This window comes from Colius striatus, chromosome W (genome assembly GCF_028858725.1).
Source record: "Colius striatus isolate bColStr4 chromosome W, bColStr4.1.hap1, whole genome shotgun sequence".
In the NCBI taxonomy this organism is placed as follows: Eukaryota; Metazoa; Chordata; class Aves; order Coliiformes; family Coliidae; genus Colius; species Colius striatus.
The window spans coordinates 41,304,146-41,327,591 of record NC_084789.1 but is presented as its reverse complement, the minus strand read 5'-3'; the positions used below and the strand labels follow the sequence as shown (position 1 = coordinate 41,327,591).

The 23,446-nt window shown below is 61.5% G+C and overlaps 2 protein-coding genes and 1 long non-coding RNA gene across 3 annotated transcripts; 1 reads left to right on the top strand and 2 right to left on the bottom strand.

Moving 5' to 3' along the window:
* The first annotated feature begins 133 nt into the window (after positions 1–133).
* LOC104563039 (26S proteasome regulatory subunit 8) lies at positions 134–5,050 on the top strand. The gene is made up of 12 exons (XM_062016612.1): positions 134–380; positions 1,647–1,718; positions 1,840–1,909; positions 2,038–2,135; positions 2,431–2,487; positions 2,576–2,806; positions 2,897–3,023; positions 3,313–3,503; positions 3,590–3,688; positions 3,786–3,896; positions 3,990–4,076; positions 4,334–5,050. Exons 1-12 carry the CDS (start codon positions 342–344, stop codon positions 4,385–4,387), a joined length of 1,236 nt encoding a protein of 411 aa, XP_061872596.1. The 5' UTR covers positions 134–341; the 3' UTR covers positions 4,388–5,050.
* LOC133628451 (SWI/SNF-related matrix-associated actin-dependent regulator of chromatin subfamily D member 2) lies at positions 4,517–20,338 on the bottom strand. Its single transcript, XM_062016611.1, has 13 exons — positions 20,069–20,338; positions 11,368–11,552; positions 9,416–9,458; positions 8,855–8,977; positions 8,644–8,763; positions 8,318–8,413; positions 7,517–7,618; positions 7,217–7,378; positions 6,580–6,677; positions 6,110–6,245; positions 5,907–6,029; positions 5,689–5,790; positions 4,517–5,588 (listed from the first exon to the last, which is right to left on the bottom strand). Exons 1-13 carry the CDS (start codon positions 20,228–20,230, stop codon positions 5,535–5,537), a joined length of 1,506 nt encoding a protein of 501 aa, XP_061872595.1. The 5' UTR covers positions 20,231–20,338; the 3' UTR covers positions 4,517–5,534.
* LOC133628452 (uncharacterized) lies at positions 18,749–19,942 on the bottom strand. The gene is made up of 2 exons (XR_009820692.1): positions 19,213–19,942; positions 18,749–18,903 (listed from the first exon to the last, which is right to left on the bottom strand). It is a non-coding gene; the product is annotated as an uncharacterized LOC133628452 (long non-coding RNA).
* Positions 20,339–23,446: the final 3,108 nt, after the last annotated feature.

Below are 23,446 nucleotides of genomic sequence, written 5' to 3'. Positions count from 1 at the left end.
CGGTGCCGGTGCGGCCTCGTGCCCGCGCCGCCCTCCCGCCGTGCCTGCCGGGACCCACCTCACTTCCCCTTCCCCTCCGCCATCTTGAGAGCGGCGCCATGGCCGCCGCCCGCCCCGCCGCCGCCCGCCCCGCCGCCGCCGGGCGGGAGGAGGGGGAAGGGGACGGAAAGGAGCTCCCTCGGAGGCCCGTTCGCGGCCCGGCCTCGCTCCTCCGGGCCCTTACGGCGCGGCGCCATCCCGTTTGACCGCACCAACGTGGCGGCCGGGCCGTGGCTGCGCATGCGCCGGCGGCGGAAGCGGCGCGGCCGCCATCTCTAGCGGCGGCGGCGGAGCCGGGCCCGATGCCGGCGGAGAAGATGGCGGTGGACGGGCCCGAGCAGGTACGGCGGGGCCGGGCCGCGGTGGGGCTGAGCGGGGCCGAAGCGGCCGTCACGGGGCTGCGCGGGACGCGCCGTGCTGCCGCCGGTGCTCGGCCGGGGCCTGGCGGGCACCGTGACTCGGCGCCACGGGGAGCGGGGGAGGCTCGTGAGGGGCTGCGAGGGAACGCGGGGACGCGGGAGCTGCCGGCGGGAGGGGAATGGGGAGCGCGGGGGGTGCCTGAGGCGAACAGGCGGGTTTGGGGGCTCCGGGGCTGAGGGAACAGGCGGGTTTGGGGGCTGAGGGGAACGGGCGGGTTTGGGGGCTGAGGGGAACGGGCGGGTTTGGGGTCTCCGGAGCTGAGGGGAACAGGCGGGTTTGGGGGCTCTGGAGCTGAGGGGAACGGGCGGGTTTGGGGGCTGAGGGGAACAGGTGGGTTTGGAGGCTCCGGAGCTGAGGGGAACGGGCGGGTTTGGGGGCTCCGGAGCTGAGGGGAACGGGCAGGTTTGGGGGCTGAGGGGAACGGGCAGGTTTGGGGGCTGAGGGGAACGGGCAGGTTTGGGGGCTCCGGGGCTGAGGGGAACAGGCGGGTTTGGGGGCTCCGGGGCTGAGGGGAACAGGCGGGTTTGGGGGCTCCGGAGCTGAGGGGAACGGGCAGGTTTGGGGGCTCAGGAGCTGAGGGGAACAGGCGGGTTTGGGGGCTCCGGAGCTGAGGGGAACGGGCGGGTTTGGGGGCTCCGGAGCTGAGGGGAACGGGCGGGTTTGGGGGCTCCGGAGCTGAGGGGAACGGGCGGGTTTGGGGTCTCCGGAGCTGAGGGGAACGGGCAGGTTTGGGGGCTCCGGGGCTGAGGGGAACGGGCGGGTTTGGGGGCTCCGGAGCTGAGGGGAACGGGCAGGTTTGGGGGCTCAGGAGCTGAGGGGAACAGGCGGGTTTGGGGTCTCCGGAGCTGAGGGGAACGGGCGGGTTTGGGGGCTCCGGAGCTGAGGGGAACGGGCGGGTTTGGGGGCTCCGGAGCTGAGGGGAACGGGCGGGTTTGGGGGCTCCGGAGCTGAGGGGAACGGGCGGGTTTGGGGGCTCCGGGGCTGAGGGGAACGGGCGGGTTTGGGGGCTCCGGAGCTGAGGGGAACGGGCGGGTTTAGGGGCTGAGGGGAACAGACGGGTTTGGGGGCTCTGGGGCTGAGGGGAACGGGCGGGTTTGGAGGAGAACAGGCAGGTTTGGGGGCTCCAGGGGGCAGTGGGGAGCTCCTGAGGGTAAAAGTCGGCGCTGCTGAGCTCTGCTGTGTCCCAGATGGAGATGGATGAGGGCAAAGGCGGCACTGGGCTGCGGCAGTACTACCTGTCCAAGATCGAGGAGCTGCAGGTGAGCCCACAGCCCCCTGCTGCTGGCAAGGGCTGCTCCCTCTCCAGGGCACTATCCTGGCACCTGCCTGGCTGCCAGTGCTGTGTGGGACTCAGCAGAGCTTTATCCTCCTTCTCCCCAGCTCATTGTGAACGAGAAGAGCCAGAACCTGCGGCGCCTGCAAGCGCAGAGGAACGAGCTGAACGCAAAGGGTAGGGCTCAACTCTCCTCCTTTTCCTCTCTCAGGCCTCTGGGGCTGCTCCTGCCTGCTGGGCTGCTGGCTCCTGGCCTGCCTGGGGCTGTGTGGCAGGGGGCTGAGGGCACATCTCCCTCTCCCCAGTGCGCCTGCTGCGGGAGGAGCTGCAGCTGCTGCAGGAGCAGGGCTCCTACGTGGGTGAGGTGGTGAGAGCCATGGACAAGAAGAAAGTGCTTGTCAAGGTATGAGGCTGAGCAGCCCTGGGGGCAGATTGAGCCAACTGGGGCTTGACACCCTCCCTTTGCCCTCACGGGGCTGGGAGTGAGTGTGAGCATGAGCTAAGAGGGGATGGAACACCCAAAAGATGTGATGTGAGAGCTCTTTGTCCAGAGGGAAAGGATCTCCTGGGCTCAAAGCTTCCCCAGGCTGGAGGGGAGGGGGTTGGAGGGTGTTTGGCTGTGCCTGAGCTCCCTGGCTGCCTCCTCTCCCTCTCCTGTGGCCATGAGGGAGAAATGCCTCACAACTGCTGCCTTCCAGGTGCACCCAGAGGGGAAGTTTGTGGTGGATGTGGACAAGAACATCGACATTAATGATGTGAGTGTGATGAGGCCTGGTCCTGGCCACCCCCCTTACCCTGCCCCAGGGGTGCTGAGCCCCCTCCCCACGCTCTGCTTCGCCCCAGGTGACCCCCAACTGCCGCGTGGCCCTTCGCAACGACAGCTACACCCTGCACAAGATCCTGCCCAACAAAGTGGACCCTCTGGTGTCCCTCATGATGGTGGAGAAGGTCCCAGATTCCACTTATGAGATGATTGGAGGTTTGGACAAGCAGATCAAGGAGATCAAGGAAGTGATTGAGCTGCCTGTCAAGCACCCCGAGCTCTTCGAGGCGCTGGGGATCGCCCAGCCCAAGGCAAGTGCTGCTGGGCTGGGGCTGTGTGGCTGCTGCAGGGGTGTGTGGCTGTTGCAGGGGTGCTGAGGGGGATGTGTTTGGCTGTTTCAGGGGGTGCTGCTCTACGGCCCCCCAGGCACAGGCAAGACCTTGCTGGCCAGGGCTGTGGCTCATCACACCGACTGCACCTTCATCCGCGTGTCGGGCTCCGAGCTGGTGCAGAAGTTCATCGGGGAAGGTAAGGGCAGGGAGAGCTGCCTGCTGGGGCCTGGGCTAGGGAAAGCTGAGGGGGGCAGTGCCCTGGCACAGGAGGACAAACTCCTTTGGTGCTGAGCTGAGGGAGCCCTGGCCCAGGCTGCCCAGGGAGGGTGTGGAGGCTCCTCAGGAGGTGGACACGTTCCTGTGCCCCCTGAGCCAGGAGAAGCTGCTGGAGCAGGGGCTGGGGCAGCTCTGCAGCTGGTGCTGGGTGGGTCAGGGGCAGGCTGCAGGGCTGTGGCTGTGAGGCCCTGCCCCTCTGTGCCCCCCAGGTGCCCGCATGGTGCGGGAGCTGTTCGTCATGGCTCGGGAACACGCTCCCTCCATCATCTTCATGGACGAGATCGACTCCATCGGCTCGTCGCGCCTGGAGGGCGGCTCCGGCGGGGACAGCGAGGTGCAGCGCACCATGCTCGAGCTCCTCAACCAGCTCGATGGCTTCGAGGCCACCAAGAACATCAAGGTAGGGAAGGTGGCCATCCCCAGGCAGGCCCCTGTGCTGCCAGCAGGGTGACACTTGTGTCCCCTCCTCTCCCCTTCCCCGCTCAGGTGATCATGGCCACCAACCGCATCGACATCCTGGACTCGGCTCTGCTGCGCCCCGGCCGCATCGACAGGAAGATCGAGTTCCCCCCTCCCAACGAGGAGGTAGGTTGGGGTTACCCTCTCTCCTTTTATCACTGCTCTTCCCTGGAGGGGGCTGTGATTCCTTCAGCTCTCTTTGCTCCTCCTCTTCCTCCTCCAGGCTCGCCTGGACATCCTCAAGATCCACTCGCGGAAGATGAACCTGACGCGCGGCATCAACCTGCGCAAGATCGCGGAGCTCATGCCCGGCGCCTCGGGGGCTGAGGTCAAGGTGAGGGGCACAGGGGCTGTGTGTGCCCCCCTGGGCTTGCCCTCCCTTCTCCCTCTGTCCTCTGACCTCCCTGTGTCCTGATCTCCCTGGCAGGGGGTGTGCACGGAAGCTGGCATGTACGCCCTGAGGGAGCGGCGGGTGCACGTCACGCAAGAAGACTTTGAAATGGCTGTAGCCAAGGTGAGTGTTGTGGAGGAGGCAGAGAAAGGGGGGAGTTCCTCCACCACCAGCTCCACTTTGGGGAGGCACAAAGTGTCCTGCACAGCTCTGAGGGAATCAAGCTGTGGGGTCAGAGAGGGTTGTCCCCACACTGGTGATGAGGTGGAAGAGGTGATGGAGTCACGCTGCCCTCCCTGTGCAGGGCTGGGCTGATTTGGGGGGTTGTTTGTACCCAACTTGCAGGGCTGTGGGCTGGAAATTGTTTGTTCCTTTCCCAGGTGATGCAGAAGGACAGTGAGAAGAACATGTCCATCAAGAAGCTGTGGAAGTAAGGGTGAGGCTGGGGCTTCTCCTCGGGTTGTGCTGCCTCCAATAAAGTGCTGCCCTGGCCACACCTGGGACATGATTTGGGGGAAGGGAGGGGCTGCAGCCCCCCAGCACACACACACACACAAAGAAGCTGCTGCTAACTGGTTTTATTAGAAAATATCCAAAATAGACCCAAAAAACCAAAGGTTACAGGAGAGGCAGAGCAGGTACCCCTGAGCCATACACCCTGGAATATGTAAACGCCCCCTCTCCCCTCCCAGCTGCTCTGCCCCGAGGAGCCTCTGGGGTTAAGGCACTTCAAGGGGGGACTGGCACCATCCCTTCAGCCCCAGCACCGTGCTCCCCCTCTTCCCCAGTAGCTCCAGTTCTCTCCCTGCACCCCCCCACGGCTGTGGCTCATTGCCCTGCTGTCCTCAGTGCCCCCAGGGACAGAGCTTCTCCCCCTCCCCAGAGCTCACAAGATGAGTTGTTAATGATGTCAAGGAATGGGGGAGGGAGGGAGAGTAATCAACTGATTGTCAACAACTTTCACCCTAAACACCTTGCTTAGCTATAAACAAGAAGCTTGGGCTGAGCCAGCCCTTGTGAGCCCACCCTGAAGCAACTGCATGGCTGGAGGCCATGAGTGCAGCAGGAGAGGAACTCAATATATTAACTGTACAAAATGCTTCCTACTATTTTTTTCCCCCCTCTCTCTTCCTTTTTCTCTTTTTTATATAAAACCTGTTCAACAAAATAAACAAAGAAATAGTGCAAAAGGTTGGGCCAGGGGCTGGGGGAGGGAAGGACGGGCCTTTGGTTGCAATAGGGGCAGGACAAGCTGCCCTTCAGGGGCTGGGCTCAGGGAGGGCTGGGCAGCAACTCCAGGAGGGCTGTGGGACCAGAGGAGGAGGAGGAAGGAGGAGGAGGAGGAAGGAGGGCTGCTGGGGAAGAGGCAAAGGATGCAAAAGCATAAGAGGGCTGTTGTGGGGGAGCCTCCACTGAGCTCTGCCTGAGGGGAGCCCGGGGGGGGAGGCCAGGGGGCTCCCAGGCCCTCCAGGCACATAGGGTTTGTGTGCAAGTGCTGTGTTTTGATTCCAGTCAGAAGTACCATGAGGCTGAGGGAGGAGGATGAGGAGGAGGAGGAGGAAGAGCAGCTCCCACAGCCCCTTAGGTGAGGCGGATCCCCAGCACTTGTTCCAGTTCCTGCCGCCGCTGCTGCACCTGGAGGACACGCAGGTGCTCAGGCAAGGAGAGGGGCTGCAGCCCAGGGACCACCCACCCTCCCCCCTTCCCCTGCTGCCATCCTGACTCAGGGACCCACCTTGGCAAAGATGTGTCTGCCCACAGCCTCCTGGGCCCAGGGCTGCTGGTAGAACTCAGCTCGTCGCTCCTCCTCGGGGTTCCCGATCACATCTGTTATGATCTGAGCAAAAGCCAGGGTTGGGGACACACACACACACACACACACACACAGAGGCTGAGCACCAAGGAGGGATCCCTTCAGCCTCATCCCTTCCTGCCAGCACCAGGAGCTTTTACCTTGAGGTCCCTCCTCTGGGATTTGATCCACTCCTGGATGAAATCCTGGGGGTTGTTGCTGAAGCTCAGCATGAAATCGCGCTGCGTCTTCAGCTGGTTGATGGACTCGATGGTCTCGTGAATCTGGGCATGTGTCAAAGGGTGAGATGAAAAGGGGGTTGTGGGACCTTCTCCCCCACAACACAGCTGCCCACCAAGCCCACCTTGGCATCCAGGGAGGCAATCTCCTGCTGGTTGGTGGTGGAAGCCAGGAAGTTGCTCATCTGAGCTTTCAGGGGATCGTCCACCTCCACATCGATGTCATAGCAGGCTGTCTTCTTCTGGTCATTGGGGTCCACACTGGGGGGGAAACCAAGAGTTTGGGGGGTGCATCTGCTCAGCCTCCACCCTGATACCACCCTGACTGCCCCCCAAAACCTCCCCCAGAGTTATTTGGCTGATCCTTCCCCTCCCAAGTGACTCCTCACCGCTGCTTTGGGCTGGAGCCCTCTCCCTTCTTGCACCTTGATGGGGAGGCACCTCTGCCCCTGCACCCTGATGGGGTGGCACCTCTGCACCCTGATGGGGAGGCACCTCTGCCCCTGCACCCTGATGGGGTGGCACCTCTGCCCCTGCACCCTGATGGGGTGGCACCTCTGCCCCTGCACCCACAGCTCCCCCCCTCCAGCCCCACCTGATGGTGTGGTTGATGATGATGGGGTCTGGGTGCTGCAGCAGCCCCGCCAGCTTCATGGGGATCTCGGAGAAGCGCATGCGGACGCAGTTAAAGATCTGGGAGGGGGCAAAGCAGAAGGGTTGCTGGCCCTGCATGGGAGGGATGGCCATGGGAGGAGGGAGGGGAACTTGCCCAGCCCTGGTTTGTTGTGGGGGAGCTGAGAGATGCAAGCTAGAGCCTGGGGAAGGGGCCTGTCTGTGTTGTTATCAATGCTGATCAATACACCTCAGGGGCTGGTGGTGAGAGGACGGGGCCAGTGATTGGTGTGTGGTACAAAGGACAGGACAAAGGGTAATGGTAATAAACTGAACACCAAGAGTTCCACTGGCACAGGAGGAGAAGCTCCTTTGCTGCTGAGCTGAGGGAGCCCTGGCCCAGGCTGCCCAGACAGGGTTTGGAGGCTCCTCAGGAGGTTCCCAACCCCACCTGAACACATTCCTGTGCCCCCTGATCCAGGGGATCCGGCTGTAGGAGGGGCTGGGGCAGCTCTGCAGGACCCTTCCACCCCCAGCACTGTGGGCTTCTGTGCTAAAGGGGGCTGGTGGATGCTTTTCCTGGGGAGGAGGGGGCTGTGCTCCCAGCCCCTGGGGCTGACCTGCCGGAAGTAGCGGTTGCAGTTGATGTATTCCTTCTCATGACTGTCCTGCAGCTTGTTGTGCTTGATGTAGAGCCACAGTGCCTGCATGATGCTGGCCCGGGTCTGGGTGTGCACCCCCAGCAGCCGAGCCAGGCGAGGGTCCAGTTTATACTGTGGGGGCTGTGGGGACACAGGGTTGGGGGGTGCTGGTGCCTTGTGTCCCACACAACCCTTGTGCCACTGCAGGGGCTGTGCCTGGAGCTCTGTGTGCTCCTTTGCACCTCCCCCAGGCCAGGCCCTGCCCTGTGCAGCCCTTACTTGGTGGTCCAGCATGAGCAGCAGGGTGCACTTGACATTGACATCACCGGGGCGTTTCACCTGGAAGCCATCAGTCTCCTGGGTCGTGGGCAGCCGGTGCCACTGTGAGACACCAAAGGGACACTGCTCAGCTCCAGGAGCAGGACAGACCCCTCTAGGCTCCCCTGCTGCTCTAGGGGAGGCAGAGAGCTCAGCCAGTGCCACAGATAACAGGGGATGTGCTGGGGGAGTCACAGCTTGGAGAGCTTCGTGTCCAGGGCTCAAACAGCTCCTGGGATCAATGTGGGATCAATCCTGCACCACTCACAGACCACCCTGCATGTGAAAGGGGCTCATCCCCACCACAGAAACATTTCCTGAGGAAAAAGCATGAGGTGGCTGCAGGAGCCCCCCAGAAGCCCTGATCCCCCTCTCCCAGGCAGTGCTTCATCTGCCCAAGGCCCTTCCAGCAAGGCAGCAGGCCTGTGAGGTACCAAGGAGCCTTTCTGCACCATCATCACTCAACTTGGGCCTGACTTTTGGAGCTGTGTGGGAGCCAGGGCTGTCCCTCAGAGCCACAGCCTCACTGCAGCCTCCCACTTCTGTGAGGGAGGGGAAGAGCCCAGCAGGCAGGAGCCTTGCCAGCAGTGCCATCACCCAAAGGAGGCTCTGGCAGTGCTTCCCAGCAACCAAAAGCACTTTGCTGGAGCCCAGCTGGCAGCAGGACAAGCTGAGGGGAGCTGAGCCCCCCCAGGGACAGCAGCAGGACCACCCCCCATCACTCTTTGGCTACTGCCTGTGGCCAGGAGCCTCCTGCCTCACCTCCACCAGGTGGTTGTCAGGTCCATACAGCTCTTTGTCCAGCTCAATGACAAGGCTCTTGAAGAAGGAGGAGAACTTCCTCTTCTGTTTGCTGGGCTGTAAAATAGAGGCAGAAAGACTTGGCTTCATCCTTCCCAGCACCCACAGGCTCAAATCCAGCCCAGCACACAGGCCCAGCGCTCCTCACACCACCACTTGGTCCCTGTTGGGAACACAGTCACACTGCTGAGGGCCATGGTGGGCTTGGCAGTGTGAGAGCAGGCCTTGGACTCCAGGAGCTTCAAGGGCTTTGCCAAGCCCACTGAGGCTGGCAGGGGGAGCCTTACATCCTCCAGCAGCTTGCCCTCCACACGCAGCTCCCACGAGGCCACGCGCTCCCCGCCCTCTCCTTCCTCTTTGGCCGGGGTGAAAGTGTTGGAGATGTAAATCCTCAGCTTCCTCTTTTGCTGTGGGCCACAAAGCACATGCAAAGGATGCTTGGAGCCAGGGGCTGACTGGCAGCACCCTCAGGGGCTGCTCAAGCTCCCTCCCACGCACCGTCAGAGGCTTCTTGATGGCCTCCTGGATCTCCATCCTCTTGCGGGCGATGGTCTGGTCCAGCTTGCGCTCGAAGGCCAGGAGATCCATGTAGGCCTGGGACTCTGGCACCAGCTCTCTGATCTGCCAGACACAAGCAACCAGTCTCTCATGGACTGGGATGGAGTTTCAAACCCCCACAGCAGCCCCAGCACGACCAAAGAGCCACTGAGGGATGAGTGTGGCGTCAGTTGGCCCTGTCAAGCTCTCCCCAAACCTCAGAGCTGCTCTGCACAGCTCACTTTGGAGCCTGTCACCAGCTGCCAGCCTGGAGGTCACAGGCAGGGAATGGATTGTCAAGAGGGACTCCCAGGAGAGGCTGAGGCTCCTCCTGGAGTCTCTGAAAGTCCTGTTTGTCCATGGTGTGCACACCCCAAACCTCTGCCACCACCCCAGAGGAGGAGGAAACCTTCCAGGTTGGTTTGTGCCAAGGATGTGAACCAGTGAGATCCCCACTCTGCCCACAGAGACCCAGCCTCTGGCAGCTCAGCTCCTTCCCCACGTGCCACAGCACCAACTCACCCTCTGTGGCAGGACCTTGTCTGCCATCTTCCTCCTTTTCACCCTGTGGAAAGCACAGAGACAGGCACAGAAATCAACAAGAGGAGACAAAAAGCCTCCTGCAGCTCTTGTGGGTGCTGCCTGCCCCAGGGGAAGCTGCTCAGGCGGCAGCTCTGCTCCTGTGGCCCCATCCAGGAACAAATCCTCTTTTGGGGGCTGCTCTCTGGGACACAGACTTGGAAGAGAGGAACAAAGAAATGCTGTGAGAGCATGAGCTGTCAGTGCTGGGAAGCAAAGCAGCAAGCAGATCCAGCCAAGGGAAGGGAATGCAGTCCCTGGCTCTGCTTTGGTGCTGCAAGCAAGCAAGAAGGTGCTTGCAGAGCATGTTCCCACCTGCAGGACAGCATTCCTGACTCTGCAAGTATCCCTCACATTCACCCAGCTCCACAAACCAAAGCTCAGTTCCAAGGAGCTCACTTGAAAGCAGCTTAAAGCAAACCCACCCTGTGACAGAGGGGCCTGCAGAGCCACAGCAGGGCTGCAGCCCAGCTCACAGCCATTTTAGCTCTCTCTGAGCTTGCAGTACCCTGTCAGGCCACACAGCCCTGGGCTCTTCTCCCCTCTCTCAGCCACATGAGTGTCAGAGGCATCACGAGGTGTCCAAGGTCCACTGGCTTCCCCAGGGCTGCTGGAGCAGGGGCAGGCACTGGGAGGGCAGCCTTAGCTAATCCTTTGAGCTTTTCTTGCCAGATGAAATTGCTTCTTTGGCCACCCCCCATCAGCAGCTGGAAGAGCCTGCTGCCTTGCTGTGCAGCCAGCCAGGAGTGAGGATGCCTGAGCAGCTGAGCACAGCTGATCCCACACAGCCAGCCCCTGGGAACGCAGCCACAGCCTCATCCAAGGCACTGACACCCTGCTCTGGGCCAAGCTGCACCCTTGTCCTTCATCCCCAGCACCCAAGGGACACACACAAGCTGTGTGAGTGTGTGTGGAGGGGTCACAGGGCCATCTGAGCTGTCCCCAACCAGCCCTGCCATGGAGCCAGAGCACGTGGATGCAGTGTGTGAGCACCAAAGGACCCTGCCCTGAGAAACAGGCATCAGGAAACCCTCGTGGCCAACAGAAACACAGCAAAGGGATTAACAGTGTTGGAAACAAAGGAGGAGCTGCTGGCAAAGCCCCACAGATGGAGCAGCCCCAAGGTCTGCAAGCTGCCACCCCCAGAGCCAGCACAAACCCCTCCCCAGGAAGGAGAAAGGCCCTGAGGAGCCAGTGCTGGGGCCTCTGGCACACACACAGACACAGGGGGCAGTGGCACAGAGAGCAAAGCCTGGGGAAGCTGCAAGCTCTGTGACCTCTGCCCTCACCCTCGTGGCAAGAGCTCCCCAGGGCAGGGAGCTGTGGGACACAGGGTGAGAGCGTGGGCAGCAGCTCAAGGGAGGTTCTCTGCTCTGCCACATGTGCTGAGGCTTCATGTGGAGTCCTGGGGCCAGTGCTGGGCTGCTCAGCTGCAGAGGGACAGGGGACTGCTGGAGAGAGGCCAGTGCAGGGCCACCAAGGTGCTCAGGGCACTGGAGCATGAGGCTGAGAGACCTGAAGGTGTTTGGGGAGGAGAAGGCTGAAGGGGCACCTCAGCAACGCTGCTCAGTCCCTACAGGGTGGGTGTCAGAGCCTGGGGCCACTGTGTGGTGCCCAGTGCCAGGACAAGGTGGAAGCAGGCACAGGCTGGCACACAGGCAGTGCTCCTGGCACAGGAAAAGCTCCTTTGGTGCTGAGCTGAGGCTGCCCAGGGAGGCTGTGGAGGCTCCTCAGGAGGTTCCCCCCTGGACACATTCCTGTGCCCCCTGAGCCAGGGCAACCTGCTGGAGCATGAGCAGCTCTAAAAGTCCCTTCCCCACCCTCCCACCCTCATGCTATGCCCTGAAGCCCCCCTCCAGCCCTCTGTGGATGCCCATCCCAGCTCTGCCCCTTACCCTCTCCTCTGGGTGGGCAGTGGTGGCTGTGCCTGGGGGGTCAGCAGGCGCTTCCTGAAGGGGTCCATCATGGCCTGGGGCAGGCCAGGCCTCAGCTGGGAGGCTGCTCCATACGGGGGCGCTCCAGGTGGTCCCACCTGCAGCCCTGCCATGGGCATCCTGCTGCCAGGTGGCATGCCAGGCCTCTGCCAGGGGAGACACAGAGAGTGAGTGTTAAAGGTGGCCTTGGGAGGGCTGTCACCTTTGCTGAGCAGACACCAGCCCTGAGGTGTGGGCAAGGCACAGAGCAGGAGCCCAGGAAGCTGCAGCAAGTGGCTGGAAAGCAGGACTGGGCTGAGCAAAGCCAGTGGCAGCAGCAAGGGAAGCCCAGGCTCACAGGAGCATGGAGCAGAAGCCAGTGGCAGCAGCAGCCCAGGCTCACAGGAGCATGGAGCAGAAGCCAGTGGCAGCAGCAGCCCAGGCTCACAGGAGCATGGAGCAGAAGCCAGTGGCAGCAGCAGCCCAGGCTCACAGGAGCATGGAGCAGAAGCCAGTGGCAGCAGCAGCCCAGGCTCACAGGAGCATGGAGCAGAAGCCAGTGGCAGCAGCAGCCCAGGCTCACAGGAGCATGGAGCAGAAGCCAGTGGCAGCAGCAGCCCAGGCTCACAGGAGCATGGAGCAGAAGCCAGTGGCAGCAGCAGGGGAAGCCCAGGCTCACAGGAGCATGGAGCAGAAGCCAGTGGCAGCAGCAAGGAGCATGGAGCAGAAGCCAGTGGCAGCAGCAAGGGAAGCCCAGGCTCACAGGAGCATGGAGCAGAAGCCAGTGGCAGCAGCAGGGGAAGCCCAGGCTCACAGGAGCATGGAGCAGAAGCCAGTGGCAGCAGCAGCCCAGGCTCACAGGAGCATGGAGCAGAAGCCAGTGGCAGCAGCAGCCCGGGCTCACAGGAGCATGGAGCAGAAGCCAGTGGCAGCAGCAGCCCAGGCTCACAGGAGCATGGAGCAGAAGCCAGTGGCAGCAGCAGCCCAGGCTCACAGGAGCATGGAGCAGAAGCCAGTGGCAGCAGCAAGGGAAGCCCAGGCTCACAGGAGCATGGAGCAGAAGCCAGTGGCAGCAGCAGCCCAGGCTCACAGGAGCATGGAGCAGAAGCCAGTGGCAGCAGCAGGAGATGAGCAGGCTGGAGCATCACGAGGCCCTGTCACGAGGGTGAGAGCCCACAAAGGCCTGGGCCTGGGCTGTGGGATCCTCCCTGGGAAGTGCACATGCACAGCCTGGGAGGGGAGCAGGACCAGCAGGCAGGAAGCCAAACTGCCAGGCACAGGGGATGGAGGCAAGAGCTTCTCCCCTCCAACGACCCAGAAAGAGCAGTTACAAGCCACAACACAACATCCAGCCACCCCTGCACGGGGTTCTGAGGCAGAGCTGTCCTCCCAGCCCCTCTGCATCCTCCCTCTGGCACACTGGCACCCACCCTGCTACAGGTCTGCACCCCAGGGCCTCCAGCAACAGTCCACATCCCCCCAGGACTGACTGGCAGCCCTGACATGCTGCAGCCTGCTCCACAGGGCCCAGCCAAGAGCCAGGCAGCATCCTTTGATCCTCCAGCTCTGCTGCTGCCAAGGTGTGAAGCTGAGGGAGTCACCAAGCCAGCAGAGCAACATTAGTGCTGTGCCAGGACATCCCCCACAGCACCAAGAGAGCTAAAGAAGCCACCTGGTTATCCCCAAGCAGCCCAGGCAGCCAACAGCATCAGCTCCTTTGCACATGGGCATGGATTTCAGTGCCAGGCCCTGGCAGGGGAGAGCTGGGAGCACAGGACCCACGGCCTGCCCGTCCTCCACAGCCTTGGTTTAGCCAAAACACACTCACCTCCTGGCTGGAAATGCAACAGCAAGAGCCTGAGGTGCTCCTGCTGGCTCTGCAAGTGCTTGGGAGAGCCTAAAACCCCCGTTGGAGCTGAGCAGGGAGCAGCAGCAGGGCTCAGGATTAGTGCTGCACGTGGAAGCTCCACAGCACACCCTGAGCCTGTTACACAACCAAATCCCATCTCCACCTCTGCTCAGCCTGCCTTTGAAGCAGCACCTCCAGAGCCTGGGGCTTGCCAAGCTGCCCTTGCTACAAGGCTGGAGCCAATTTCTCCCTCCAAATAATCCCAAGGCAAGAATGACAGAGCCCAGAGGGGGGTGATGAGTGGCACAGGATGGAGCTGGAGGCCTGTGGCCAGTGGAGTTGCACAGGGATGGGGTCTGGGGCCAGTCTGGGTCAGCACCTGGGGGAGGGCACAGAGGGACTCTCAGCAAGTGCCCTGCTGGCACCAAACTGGGAGCACTGGTTGTGCTGCCAGGCAGCCAGATCTCAACCAGCTGCAGAGTTGGGCACAGAGGAACCTGCTGAGGGTCACCAAGGGCAGAGGGAGGAACAAGCCCCTGCAGCAGTTCCTGTGGGACCTGAGCTAAGTGGGACCTGCTGTGGCAGAGGGGTTGCACTGGATGAGCTCTAAAGGTGCCTCCCAAGCCCAGTCAGTGATTCTCTTTGCTCTGGGAGAGGCAGCACAGGGACTGAGCCACTGTGTGGCTCCAGCAGAGCTGTGTTCCCATAAGGCTGCTGATTCACCTGCAAGAGCTTGTGCAGAACACAGAAGCCAGGAGCAGCAGCTGGCAACTGAGACATCAGAGCTTCAGGAGCCCTAAGACAAGCTGTGTCCTGCTGAGGCTGCAAGGAGCCACCTGCAAGGAGCCAGCTGCCCAGGGGAGGCTTTTGGTGAGCAATGCCAGAGGGAAAGTGGTCTGAAAGTCAAAGAGGTTCCCTCTGGGACAGGGTATGACAGGGCAAGGCCTTGTCCACACATGGTGATGCTCCTTCAGCTGGGACATCTCCCCCCTCTCCACACCCTGAGCTCTCCCCTACCACCCCATGGGTCACATTTCTGACCCAGCCCTGAAACCTGCTTGGAGGCAACCCTGAAATCATCTGAGGGAGCATCTGACAGCTCCCATCTGCTCTTTGGAGGCTGCAAGGAGACAATTGTGTCAGCAGGGAGAGGTTGAGCTCGAGGCCCAATGGATCCGTCACACTTCACAAACATCTGAGAGCCATCAGGCACAGCTGAGCTGCTGAGAGAGAGGCAGTTCCAGCCCAGCACAGACCCACAGGACAGGGGAAGGCAGAATCCTCCACATGGATGCTTTTTCCCTTTCAGTTTCCTGCTAATTGCTACCAGAGAAGTGTCTTGGCAAAGCAGGACCAGCCTCTGCCTGCGTCCAAGCAGCGGCTCTGCTGAGGCCCCCTCCCCTCCTGCCTCTTCCCCCCCTCCTTTGGATATTGGCAGCATGCAAGACAAAACTCAGGCTGTTTTTAGGAGGGTAGCTGAAAGCAAAGAGCCTTCCTTCCTCAGCTCATTCCTGTCCCTCTGCCCACCCCTCCCCAGCTCACTGCCGTCCCTCTGCCCACCCTTCCCTCGGGGCGCCGCCCCAGCCAGCGGGGCACACAAAGGGCAAAGCTTGCAAGCTCAGCTCTGAGGAACGACCTGGAGCTCATCCAGCCTTCCCCACCGAGAGCCAGCTTTGGAAAAGGGACAGAAAGCAGCTTGTTTGTGCTCCCTGCCCGAGGCAGAAGAGCGAAGGGGGCTGGCCCTGCCTCAGCGGTTCAGCCCAGGGCAGCTCTGCTCACAGGCAGCTGCTTCCAAACAGCAGGCTGGGAGCCTGCTCCAGGGATGCTCCTTGGCATGGTGGCACCTCCCTGCCTGCCCAGGGCCCCTTCTCCAGGAAAGGAGCAGGCCACAAATGAGAGGCTGGGGGGAGAAACAAAGGGAGCAAGGAACTGCAGGATGGATGCACAAGAAGCTGGGCTGGAGGCAAAGCAGAGAACAGCCTGTCCTCACCTTCCTTGAGCCCACAGCTCTGCCCTGCATCTCCCTGACAAGGGGGAAAGGCTCTTCCTCATGCTCATCTGTTTTGCTCTGTGCACCCCAAGGATCAGGGTGAGAGCCCCCATGCACCCAACTCTGTGCACACAAGGATCAGGGTGAGAGCCCCCATGCACCCAACTCTGTGCCCACAAGGATCAGGGTGAGAGCCCCCATGCACCCAACTCTGTGCACACAAGGGTGAGAGCCCCCATGCACCCAACTCTGTGCACACAAGGGTGAGAGCCCCCATGCACCCAACTCTGTGCACACAAGGGTCAGGGTGAGAGCCCCCATGCACCCAACTCTGTGCACACAAGGATCAGGGTGAGAGCCCCCATGCACCCAACTCTGTGCACACAAGGATCAGGGTGAGAGCCCCCATGCACCCAACTCTGTGCACACAAGGGTGAGAGCCCCCATGCACCCAACTCTGTGCACACAAGGGTGAGAGCCCCCATGCACCCAACTCTGTGCACACAAGGATCAGGGTGAGAGCCCCCATGCACCCAACTCTGTGCACACAAGGATCAGGGTGAGAGCCCCCATGCACCCAACTCTGTGCACCCCAAGGATCAGGGTGAGAGCCCCCATGCACCCAACTCTGTGCACACAAGGATCAGGGTGAGAGCCCCCATGCACCCAACTCTGTGCACACAAGGATCAGGGTGAGAGCCCCCATGCACCCAACTCTGTGCACACAAGGATCAGGGTGAGAGCCCCCATGCACCCAACTCTGTGCACACAAGGGTGAGAGCCCCCATGCACCCAACTCTGTGCACACAAGGATCAGGGTGAGAGCCCCCATGCACCCAACTCTGTGCACACAAGGGTGAGAGCCCCCATGCACCCAACTCTGTGCACACAAGGGTGAGAGCCCCCATGCACCCAACTCTGTGCACACAAGGGTGAGAGCCCCCATGCACCCAACTCTGTGCACACAAGGGTGAGAGCCCCCATGCACCCAACTCTGTGCACACAAGGGTGAGAGCCCCCATGCACCCAACTCTGTGCACCCCAAGGATCAGGGTGAGAGCCCCCATGCACCCAACTCTGTGCACACAAGGGTCAGGGTGAGAGCCCCCATGCACCCAACTCTGTGCACACAAGGGTCAGGGTGAGAGCCCCCATGCACCCAGCTCTGTGCCCACAAGGATCAGGGTGAGAGCCCCCATGCACCCAACTCTGTGCACACAAGGGTGAGAGCCCCCATGCACCCAACTCTGTGCACACAAGGGTGAGAGCCCCCATGCACCCAACTCTGTGCACACAAGGATCAGGGTGAGAGCCCCCATGCACCCAACTCTGTGCACACAAGGGTGAGAGCCCCCATGCACCCAACTCTGTGCCCACAAGGATCAGGGTGAGAGCCCCCATGCACCCAACTCTGTGCACACAAGGGTGAGAGCCCCCATGCACCCAACTCTGTGCACACAAGGGTGAGAGCCCCCATGCACCCAGCTCTGTGCACACAAGGATCAGGGTGAGAGCCCCCATGCACCCAGCTCTGTGCCCACAAGGGTCAGGGTGAGAGCCCCCATGCACCCAACTCTGTGCACACAAGGATCAGGGTGAGAGCCCCCATGCACCCAACTCTGTGCACACAAGGATCAGGGTGAGAGCCCCCATGCACCCAACTCTGTGCACACAAGGGTGAGAGCCCCCATGCACCCAACTCTGTGCACACAAGGGTGAGAGCCCCCATGCACCCAACTCTGTGCACACAAGGATCAGGGTGAGAGCCCCCATGCACCCAACTCTGTGCACACAAGGATCAGGGAGCAAAGCCCAGGTGTATCCTTTGCAAGCACAGCCCTGGATGGATGCCAAGCTCTCCCTCTGAGGTCCTCCCCACGTGCTCACACAGCAGCACTTCCCACTTGGGCAAATCCCTGTTCAAACAGGATCTGAGCTCCACACCAGGCTGGGCTTGTGCCTAAAGTCACTGCTCAAGCCTGGGCTCCAGGAGGAATGGGAGCAGCCTCCCAAAGGAGTGATTTCCCCCTCTTTGTTCAGTCTTATCTGTGAGCAAATCTCTCTTGGGAAGGTGCCAGGCAGGGCCTGGGTTTGTGCTGGCAGAGGTCTGTTCCTTTGAGGTGCTGTTGTTACCAAGATGCTGCAGCAGCCTGCTCCCAGCAAGCCCCTAAACCACCTCAACCCTCTGTGTTTTGATTCAGGAGGAGCTCCAGGAGCCAAGATCACCTCTCACCTAAAAGCCACAGCCTAGGTGAGCAACAGGGAAGCAAAGGGAGAAGGGCAAAGCAGCAGGCAAAGCCAGGCAGCAGATTCAGGACACGTGCTGGCAACGTTTCAAGTGCCAGTGGAGGTGTTTGGGTGCAGACAGACCTGTGTATCTGAACCCCCTGGTGGTCTGGCTCAGGGATTCAAACCCAAACATGGGCACTAACACAAGCAGGAACAAGGAACAAAGGTGTTGGGTTCCTGCTTGAAAGAGGAACTCCAGCAGCCTGGAGGCACGTGGGAAGGGCAGATGAGAGGTGCCTGGTGTGAAACTGCCCAGGGAATGCTGGAGGAAGATGAGTGAAAGCCTTCAACAGCAAGTCCTGGAGCTGATGTCCACCTGGAACTTGGCTGCCACGCTCCCTCAGGAGAAGCAAAGGGTGCTGTGGTGTGTGTTGTTGCCTTTCCTGCCTCTTGCTCTGAGAGGAGAGCTCTCATCTGCTTCAGAGAACTCAGGCCCAGGCTGTGATGAAACCTGTCTTGGAAACCACATCCCTGGGGAAGGGTGAGGTCACCCAGCCCCCAGCAGCTTTCTGCAGAGCTCTCTGGTGCAGCTCCAGCCCTGTTTTCCTCTGCTCCCAACATGAGGTGGAGCTCTCCCATGCTCTCCCATGCTGCACTGCACCCTTTCCAACATGCCCAGGCCACCTTTCCCCTGGCTCTGTCCCAGCCCACTTCTCCAGCTCCTCCATCCTGGCCGAGTGACTTTATCCCTTCACCCTGCTGCCTGCCCAGGGATGGGATCCCTGAGAGCTGCCTTCAGAGTTGCTGGAAGCCCAGCAGCCCTCCTGTCCCACAGAAACACAGCTTCTTCTCACCAGCAAGCACCAATGCAAGCCTTTGGAACGAGGCACCTAAGGAATGCTGCTCCTTGCCACCCTTGAGGTCAGAGCCAGGCTCTGCATGCTCCCATCTCCACCACACAGAGCCAAACCTGCTCCCTGCCACGCCACCAACCCCTTCACTGGGCAATAAAACCTCTGCCAAGCCTGAACCTCCCACCTGAACAAACAAAACAAGGTTTCCCTCATGCTGAACTCAACCTGGCTGCTGGGGGCTGGGACAGCACAGGGTCTCTGCTCACTGCCCAGCTCAGCTGAGCACCCTCCTCCTGCAGCAACAACCCTCCTCTTCTTCTCTTTGCTCTGAGCACAGCACCTGCCTGCTCTGGGAACAGCAGCTCCCACAGGGAACTCCCCAAGGGACTCTTCCAACTCCTTGTTTGAGGCACGAGGAAATAAGCAGCAGGCATGCAAGGGTGGCCAAAGGACGAGCAGATGTTTAATTAGCCAGTGATTACAGGGCCCCTAAGCACAGGGAGGCACTCACTGCCCAGCACCAGGCCTGCTGTGTCTCCTCCTGCCCACATCCCCAAGTCCTTCATGAAGCCAAGGCATCAGGGAGCACAGAAGCCCTGTGAGGATAGAGGGGGTTGGCTACTGGGAGAGGAGGAGCTGCTCTCCCTACCCTGGCAATTAGCAAACAAAGGGCAGACGCTGGGGATCACACCCAGATCACATCCCTCTCCCCTCCCAGCTGCCAGCCAGATGCAGCTCAGAGCCAGAGCCAAGCCCCTGGGGCTCCACAGCCACGGAGAGGGGATAAAGCAAGCAGCCAGCACAGAGAGCAGCTCCTGCCTGCTCCAGCAGGCTCCAGCTCCTCAGGTGCGTTTTGCATCTCGGATCCCAACCTTGCTCAGCCTGCCCTGGCCACACCATCTCACCTTGCAACACCGACACCTTCCTGAGGGGGTCTGAAAGCTAAACAGAGGGGACTTGCTTCCTCATCTTGTGTTAAAGTGCTGGCAATCGCCTCAGCTCCACGTCTCTGTCAAGTTTGAAGGCACACAAAGGCGGCAGCAGCCCCGGAGGAGGGGAGCAGCGCCGGATGGGAACGTGTTGCACAACCAGGCTCCTCCATTCCAACCCTCCCTGCAGAACCGGGCTTTAACCCCCCCAAACCAACTCCTGAGCAAGGAGGAGCTGGAAACTTCGGCGTGCAGCAGGATGGACTTCGGAGACCTTCAAGCTGGAGGACTGGACGATCTTAAAGGTCTTTTCCAACCCTACGGATTCAGCTTTGGGAGGGCTGCTCCCTGCTCTGCTTTACTTCGCTCGTTCCCCGGCTCCTCAGCAGCCCCAGCGCTTCCCTCCACCTCTCCAGAGACGCAGAGAAACAGGTTTCAAGGCAGCTCCGTGCTGCGGGCAACGGCTGCGGAGCGTCCCCGGGCGCCCAGCCCGGCCGTTTCCTCCGCTCCGGCTCCCCGCTGCCGTCGCCTTCCCCGGGCGGGGCTGGTTCACTGCGAGCGAGCGCAGGGGAAGAGGAAGCGCGTGGAGGCGTCCCAACCGACACCCGGCAGCAGCGCAGCCGCGGGGCTCGAGCGGGGCCGGCGGAGGAGGCTGCGCCCCTAAGCCCGGGGCAGCGCGGGGCGGCTCCGGCGGCTGGAAGCGGCCCGGCCCCGCCGCCAGCCCCGGGAAGGCCCCAACGGCCGGCCCCGCGCCCGCCACCCCCCGCGCGGCCTCCCCGCTGCCCGCCGGGTCCCGTCCCGCGCCGACCTCCCGCATCCCCGAGCCGCTCACCTGGTACTGCGCGGCGGCCGGGCCCATGGCGCGATAGCCCGGGGCGGCGGCAGCGGCCGGAGCGGGGCTGGGGCCCCGCAGGATGGCGGCGCCGGGCCCCGGGGGCGGCGGGGCGGCGGCGGGGGGCAGCGGGCTGAGCGGGAAAGCCCCGCGGCCGGCCATGGCGGGGGCTGCAGCGGGCGGGAGCGGAGCGGAGCGGCCCCGGCCGCGCTGTTTACTCGGGAGCGGCGGCGGCGGCGCCCGGACACGGAGTCAGCGCGCGGCGCCCGCCGGGCCCGCCCCGGCGCAGACCACGCCCCCGGCGCAGGCCACGCCCCCGGCTCAGGGCACGCCCCGGAGCAGGCCACGCCCCCGGCTCAGGGCACGCCCCCGAGCAGGCCACGCCCCCTCGGGAATCCACGCCCCATGTCGACAGCCACGCCCCCCACGCTGAAGCCACGCCCCGTGGTAAAAAGCCACGCCCACGTCCCGTGAAGCCCCGCCCCCGCGGAACACGCGCGGATCCGTGTGCGGGGCCACGTGCGGTGGCGGGAGCTGGAGGATGCGCGGCCGGAGGCGTGAGGGGATGGCCAGGGACAGGTACGAGCCCCTGCGGCGGTGGGAGGGTGTGGGGCGGTGGTACAGAGTGGTAGAGGCGGCTTGGAAGGGTCCTGCAGAGCTGCTGCAGCGCCTGCTCAAGCAGCTTCCCCTGGCTCAGGGCACAGGAACGTGTCCAGGTGGGGTTGGGAACCTCCTGAGGAGCCTCCACACCCCTGGGCAGCCTGGGCCAAGCCTCCTTCTCCTCAGCACCAAAGGACTTGCTCCTGTGCCAGGGCACTGCCTGTGTGCCAGCCCCTGCCCATTACCCCTTGTCCTGGCACTGGGCACAGCACACCAAACACTGGCCTTGCCCTCCCCACACTTGCCCTTCAGGCATTGATTGGCACTGATAAACTCCACCTGAGCTCAGCCTCCTCTTGTCCAGCCTGACCAGCCCCAGGGCCCACGGCCTTTCCTCAGCAGGAACATGCTCCAGTGCCCTGAGCATCTTGCTGGCCCTGTGCTGGCCTCTCTGCAGCACTTCCCTGGCCCTCTGCAGCTGGGGAGCCCAGCACTGGCCCCAGGACTGCAGCTGAAGCTCCCTGGCCCTGCTGCCCACACTGGCAGTGCCCCCAGGCTGCCATTGTGCAGCCGTGTGTGTGTGTGTGTGTGTGTGTTTACACGTGGGTTTGCAGCGCGCCGCATGCGCGTTCCCGTGAGGCGCGTTCCCGGCGGGCGGCCGGGCGGCAGGACCCGGCAAGAAACACCCCAAAAAGCGGCTTATTTCGGTGAAATGCCGTGTCGTGCGTGCCGGCCCCGAGCCAGGGGCGTTGGGGCGTTTCCCACCTCACTGGGACTCCAGCAGCCCCAGCTGGGAGCCTGCAGGGCTTCATCCCACCAACAGCCTGCAGCTGTGAGCACTTTGTGTGCTGCCTGAGCCACCCATCACCTTGTGGCTCCCAGGGCAGCTGCAGCCTGAGCCCAGCAATCCACAGGCAGCTGAGCATCATTAGGGATGGTTTCCCCTCCCAGCTCTAGGAACATTGGCTCTGTGGTGTCCCTCCTCAGCTTGAGCTGATGGCTGCTGAGCTCTCCCAGTGCTGGTGGGGATGCTGAGCATGGGGTGAGCAAGTGTTAAGGTTACAGGGCCATCTCCATCACTCAGCAGATGTGTTTCTCTGCTTTGCATGACATGCTGCACAATCTTCACCCAACCATGAGTCTTTGCAAGCTTCCCCTCAAATCTGTCCCAGCTCCAGCCTGTGACACAGCTCTGCCACCTAACATAAGGCACATGCTTAAGCTTTGAGTTATCAGCCACACAACTCAGGTTTTAAATCATTTACCTGTGCAGGGAAGGGCTGCCTGGCAGTAGGAGTTAAAGTGATTCTGGCCAGAGGGCTCCTGTTTAACCTTCTCTGAGCTGTAATGAGATTGAGTTTGTCATCCCACTTTACTGTTGTTTGGTAGCTGTAAGCTTTCAGGCTGACTCTGGAGCCTGTCCAACTCTATCCACTGCCAGCAGGTTGTGAGATGGGCTGAGCTGTGATGCCTGGAGGCTGGGGACAAGCCCCCTCAGTCCCTTCCCTCCCCATGGGTTGAGTTTGGATGCTCAGGAGGTGTTTGGTACCATGGGACACAGCTGGGACAAGTTGTGTGTTTTCCAGCTGAGCCAAGATGCTTTGAGAGGGAAAAGGGAGCAGCAGAATAATCATCTTAAAACAGCCTGTTAGTGCTGGAAATGCTGGATGCACCACACTGGGAAGCTTTAGCTTCAGCAGCAACCAGCTGGGTCTCCTGGCAGATCTCTGGCATCATTTCCAACCCCATTGCATCCTCCCACAGCTCTCTGGCAGTGATGGGCTGGCTGCCCATCCTCACAGGGAGCCCCCCCAAGTCTCCCCCAACCCTTCCTGGCTGAGGGTGACCCGAGGCACATGGTATTGCCAAGCTCTAAACCCAAGTTGTCTGTGGGTTGATCCCAGTGGAGAAGTTGCTTCAAAACCTTCCCACCAGCGTCTCTCCATAAAGTCTGGGCTTGGCCGCAAGAGGGCGCTGAAACACCACTGTGGTGGCACATAGAGCTGCTGGAGCCACCAAGTCACTCCTGCAGCTTGTCCCTGGCTCAGCAGGGGCACTGGACATGAAGGGACAAGCAGACACATCCAGAGCATGCTCCTGCCCTACACCAGGGTCTCCATGTCCATGCTGTGCCCTTCCCATTACATTGCATCCCCTTAAATGAGGGGAGCAAGAGAAAAGTGGAGCCAGCACCTCCTGTTTGTTTCTGGGGCTGGGACCAACCAAATCCCTCGAGGTTTGGGCTTGTTGGGGTCAAACACTCACTCCCTGCCTGCAAAGCAAACGGCTCCATCACCCCCTGGGGTCAGAGGAGCTGGAAACCACAGCTCAGCTGCAATGTGCAACCCTGGGAGCATGTCATTGGTGTTCATCTCATCCATGCAAATCAATGCAATGGCTAAATGGTACCAAGTGTCCATTATCAAGCTCTGAAACACCTGGGTGAGCAGTTTTGGTGCAGATGAGGAGGATAAAGGCAGCTTGTACCATCAGCCCTTTGGGATGGGTGCAGGGAAAATGCTTTTGTGCTGTTTTAGTGTTGGGCAAAGAGGAGCAAGTGTGTGATGGGGGAGGTAAAGAAGAGCTTGTGTTATTCAACCCCTCAAAAAGAAGGCTGTGAGGTGGCTTTACTCTGCTAGGGAGAGCAAAACATGCAGTGTAATGAGAGTATGAGAGAGAAGTGGTGCCTGGGAAGGGAATTGGGTGAGAAATGAGGCTGGTGCTCTGAGCAGACAGGGTGATTAAGCATGTGAGTCAACCTCTTAAGGAACAGGGGAG

What these genes read in the sequence shown, in the direction of transcription:
- LOC133628451 (XM_062016611.1), bottom strand. Translation starts at nt 20,230, where the DNA reads ATGGCCGGCCGCGGGGCTTTCCCGCTCAGCCCGCTGCCCCCCGCCGCC. An exon ending in AGGGCAAGCTGCTGGAGGAT is followed by an intron (nt 8,414 to 8,643) that starts GTAAGGCTCCCC and finishes TCTATTTTACAG; the next exon opens with CCCAGCAAACAGAAGAGGAA. An exon ending in TTGCCTCCCTGGATGCCAAG is followed by an intron (nt 6,030 to 6,109) that starts GTGGGCTTGGTG and finishes ACACATGCCCAG; the next exon opens with ATTCACGAGACCATCGAGTC.
- LOC104563039 (XM_062016612.1), top strand. Translation starts at nt 342, where the DNA reads ATGCCGGCGGAGAAGATGGCGGTGGACGGGCCCGAGCAG. An exon ending in AGAAGAAAGTGCTTGTCAAG is followed by an intron (nt 2,136 to 2,430) that starts GTATGAGGCTGA and finishes GCTGCCTTCCAG; the next exon opens with GTGCACCCAGAGGGGAAGTT. An exon ending in AGAACATCGACATTAATGAT is followed by an intron (nt 2,488 to 2,575) that starts GTGAGTGTGATG and finishes GCTTCGCCCCAG; the next exon opens with GTGACCCCCAACTGCCGCGT.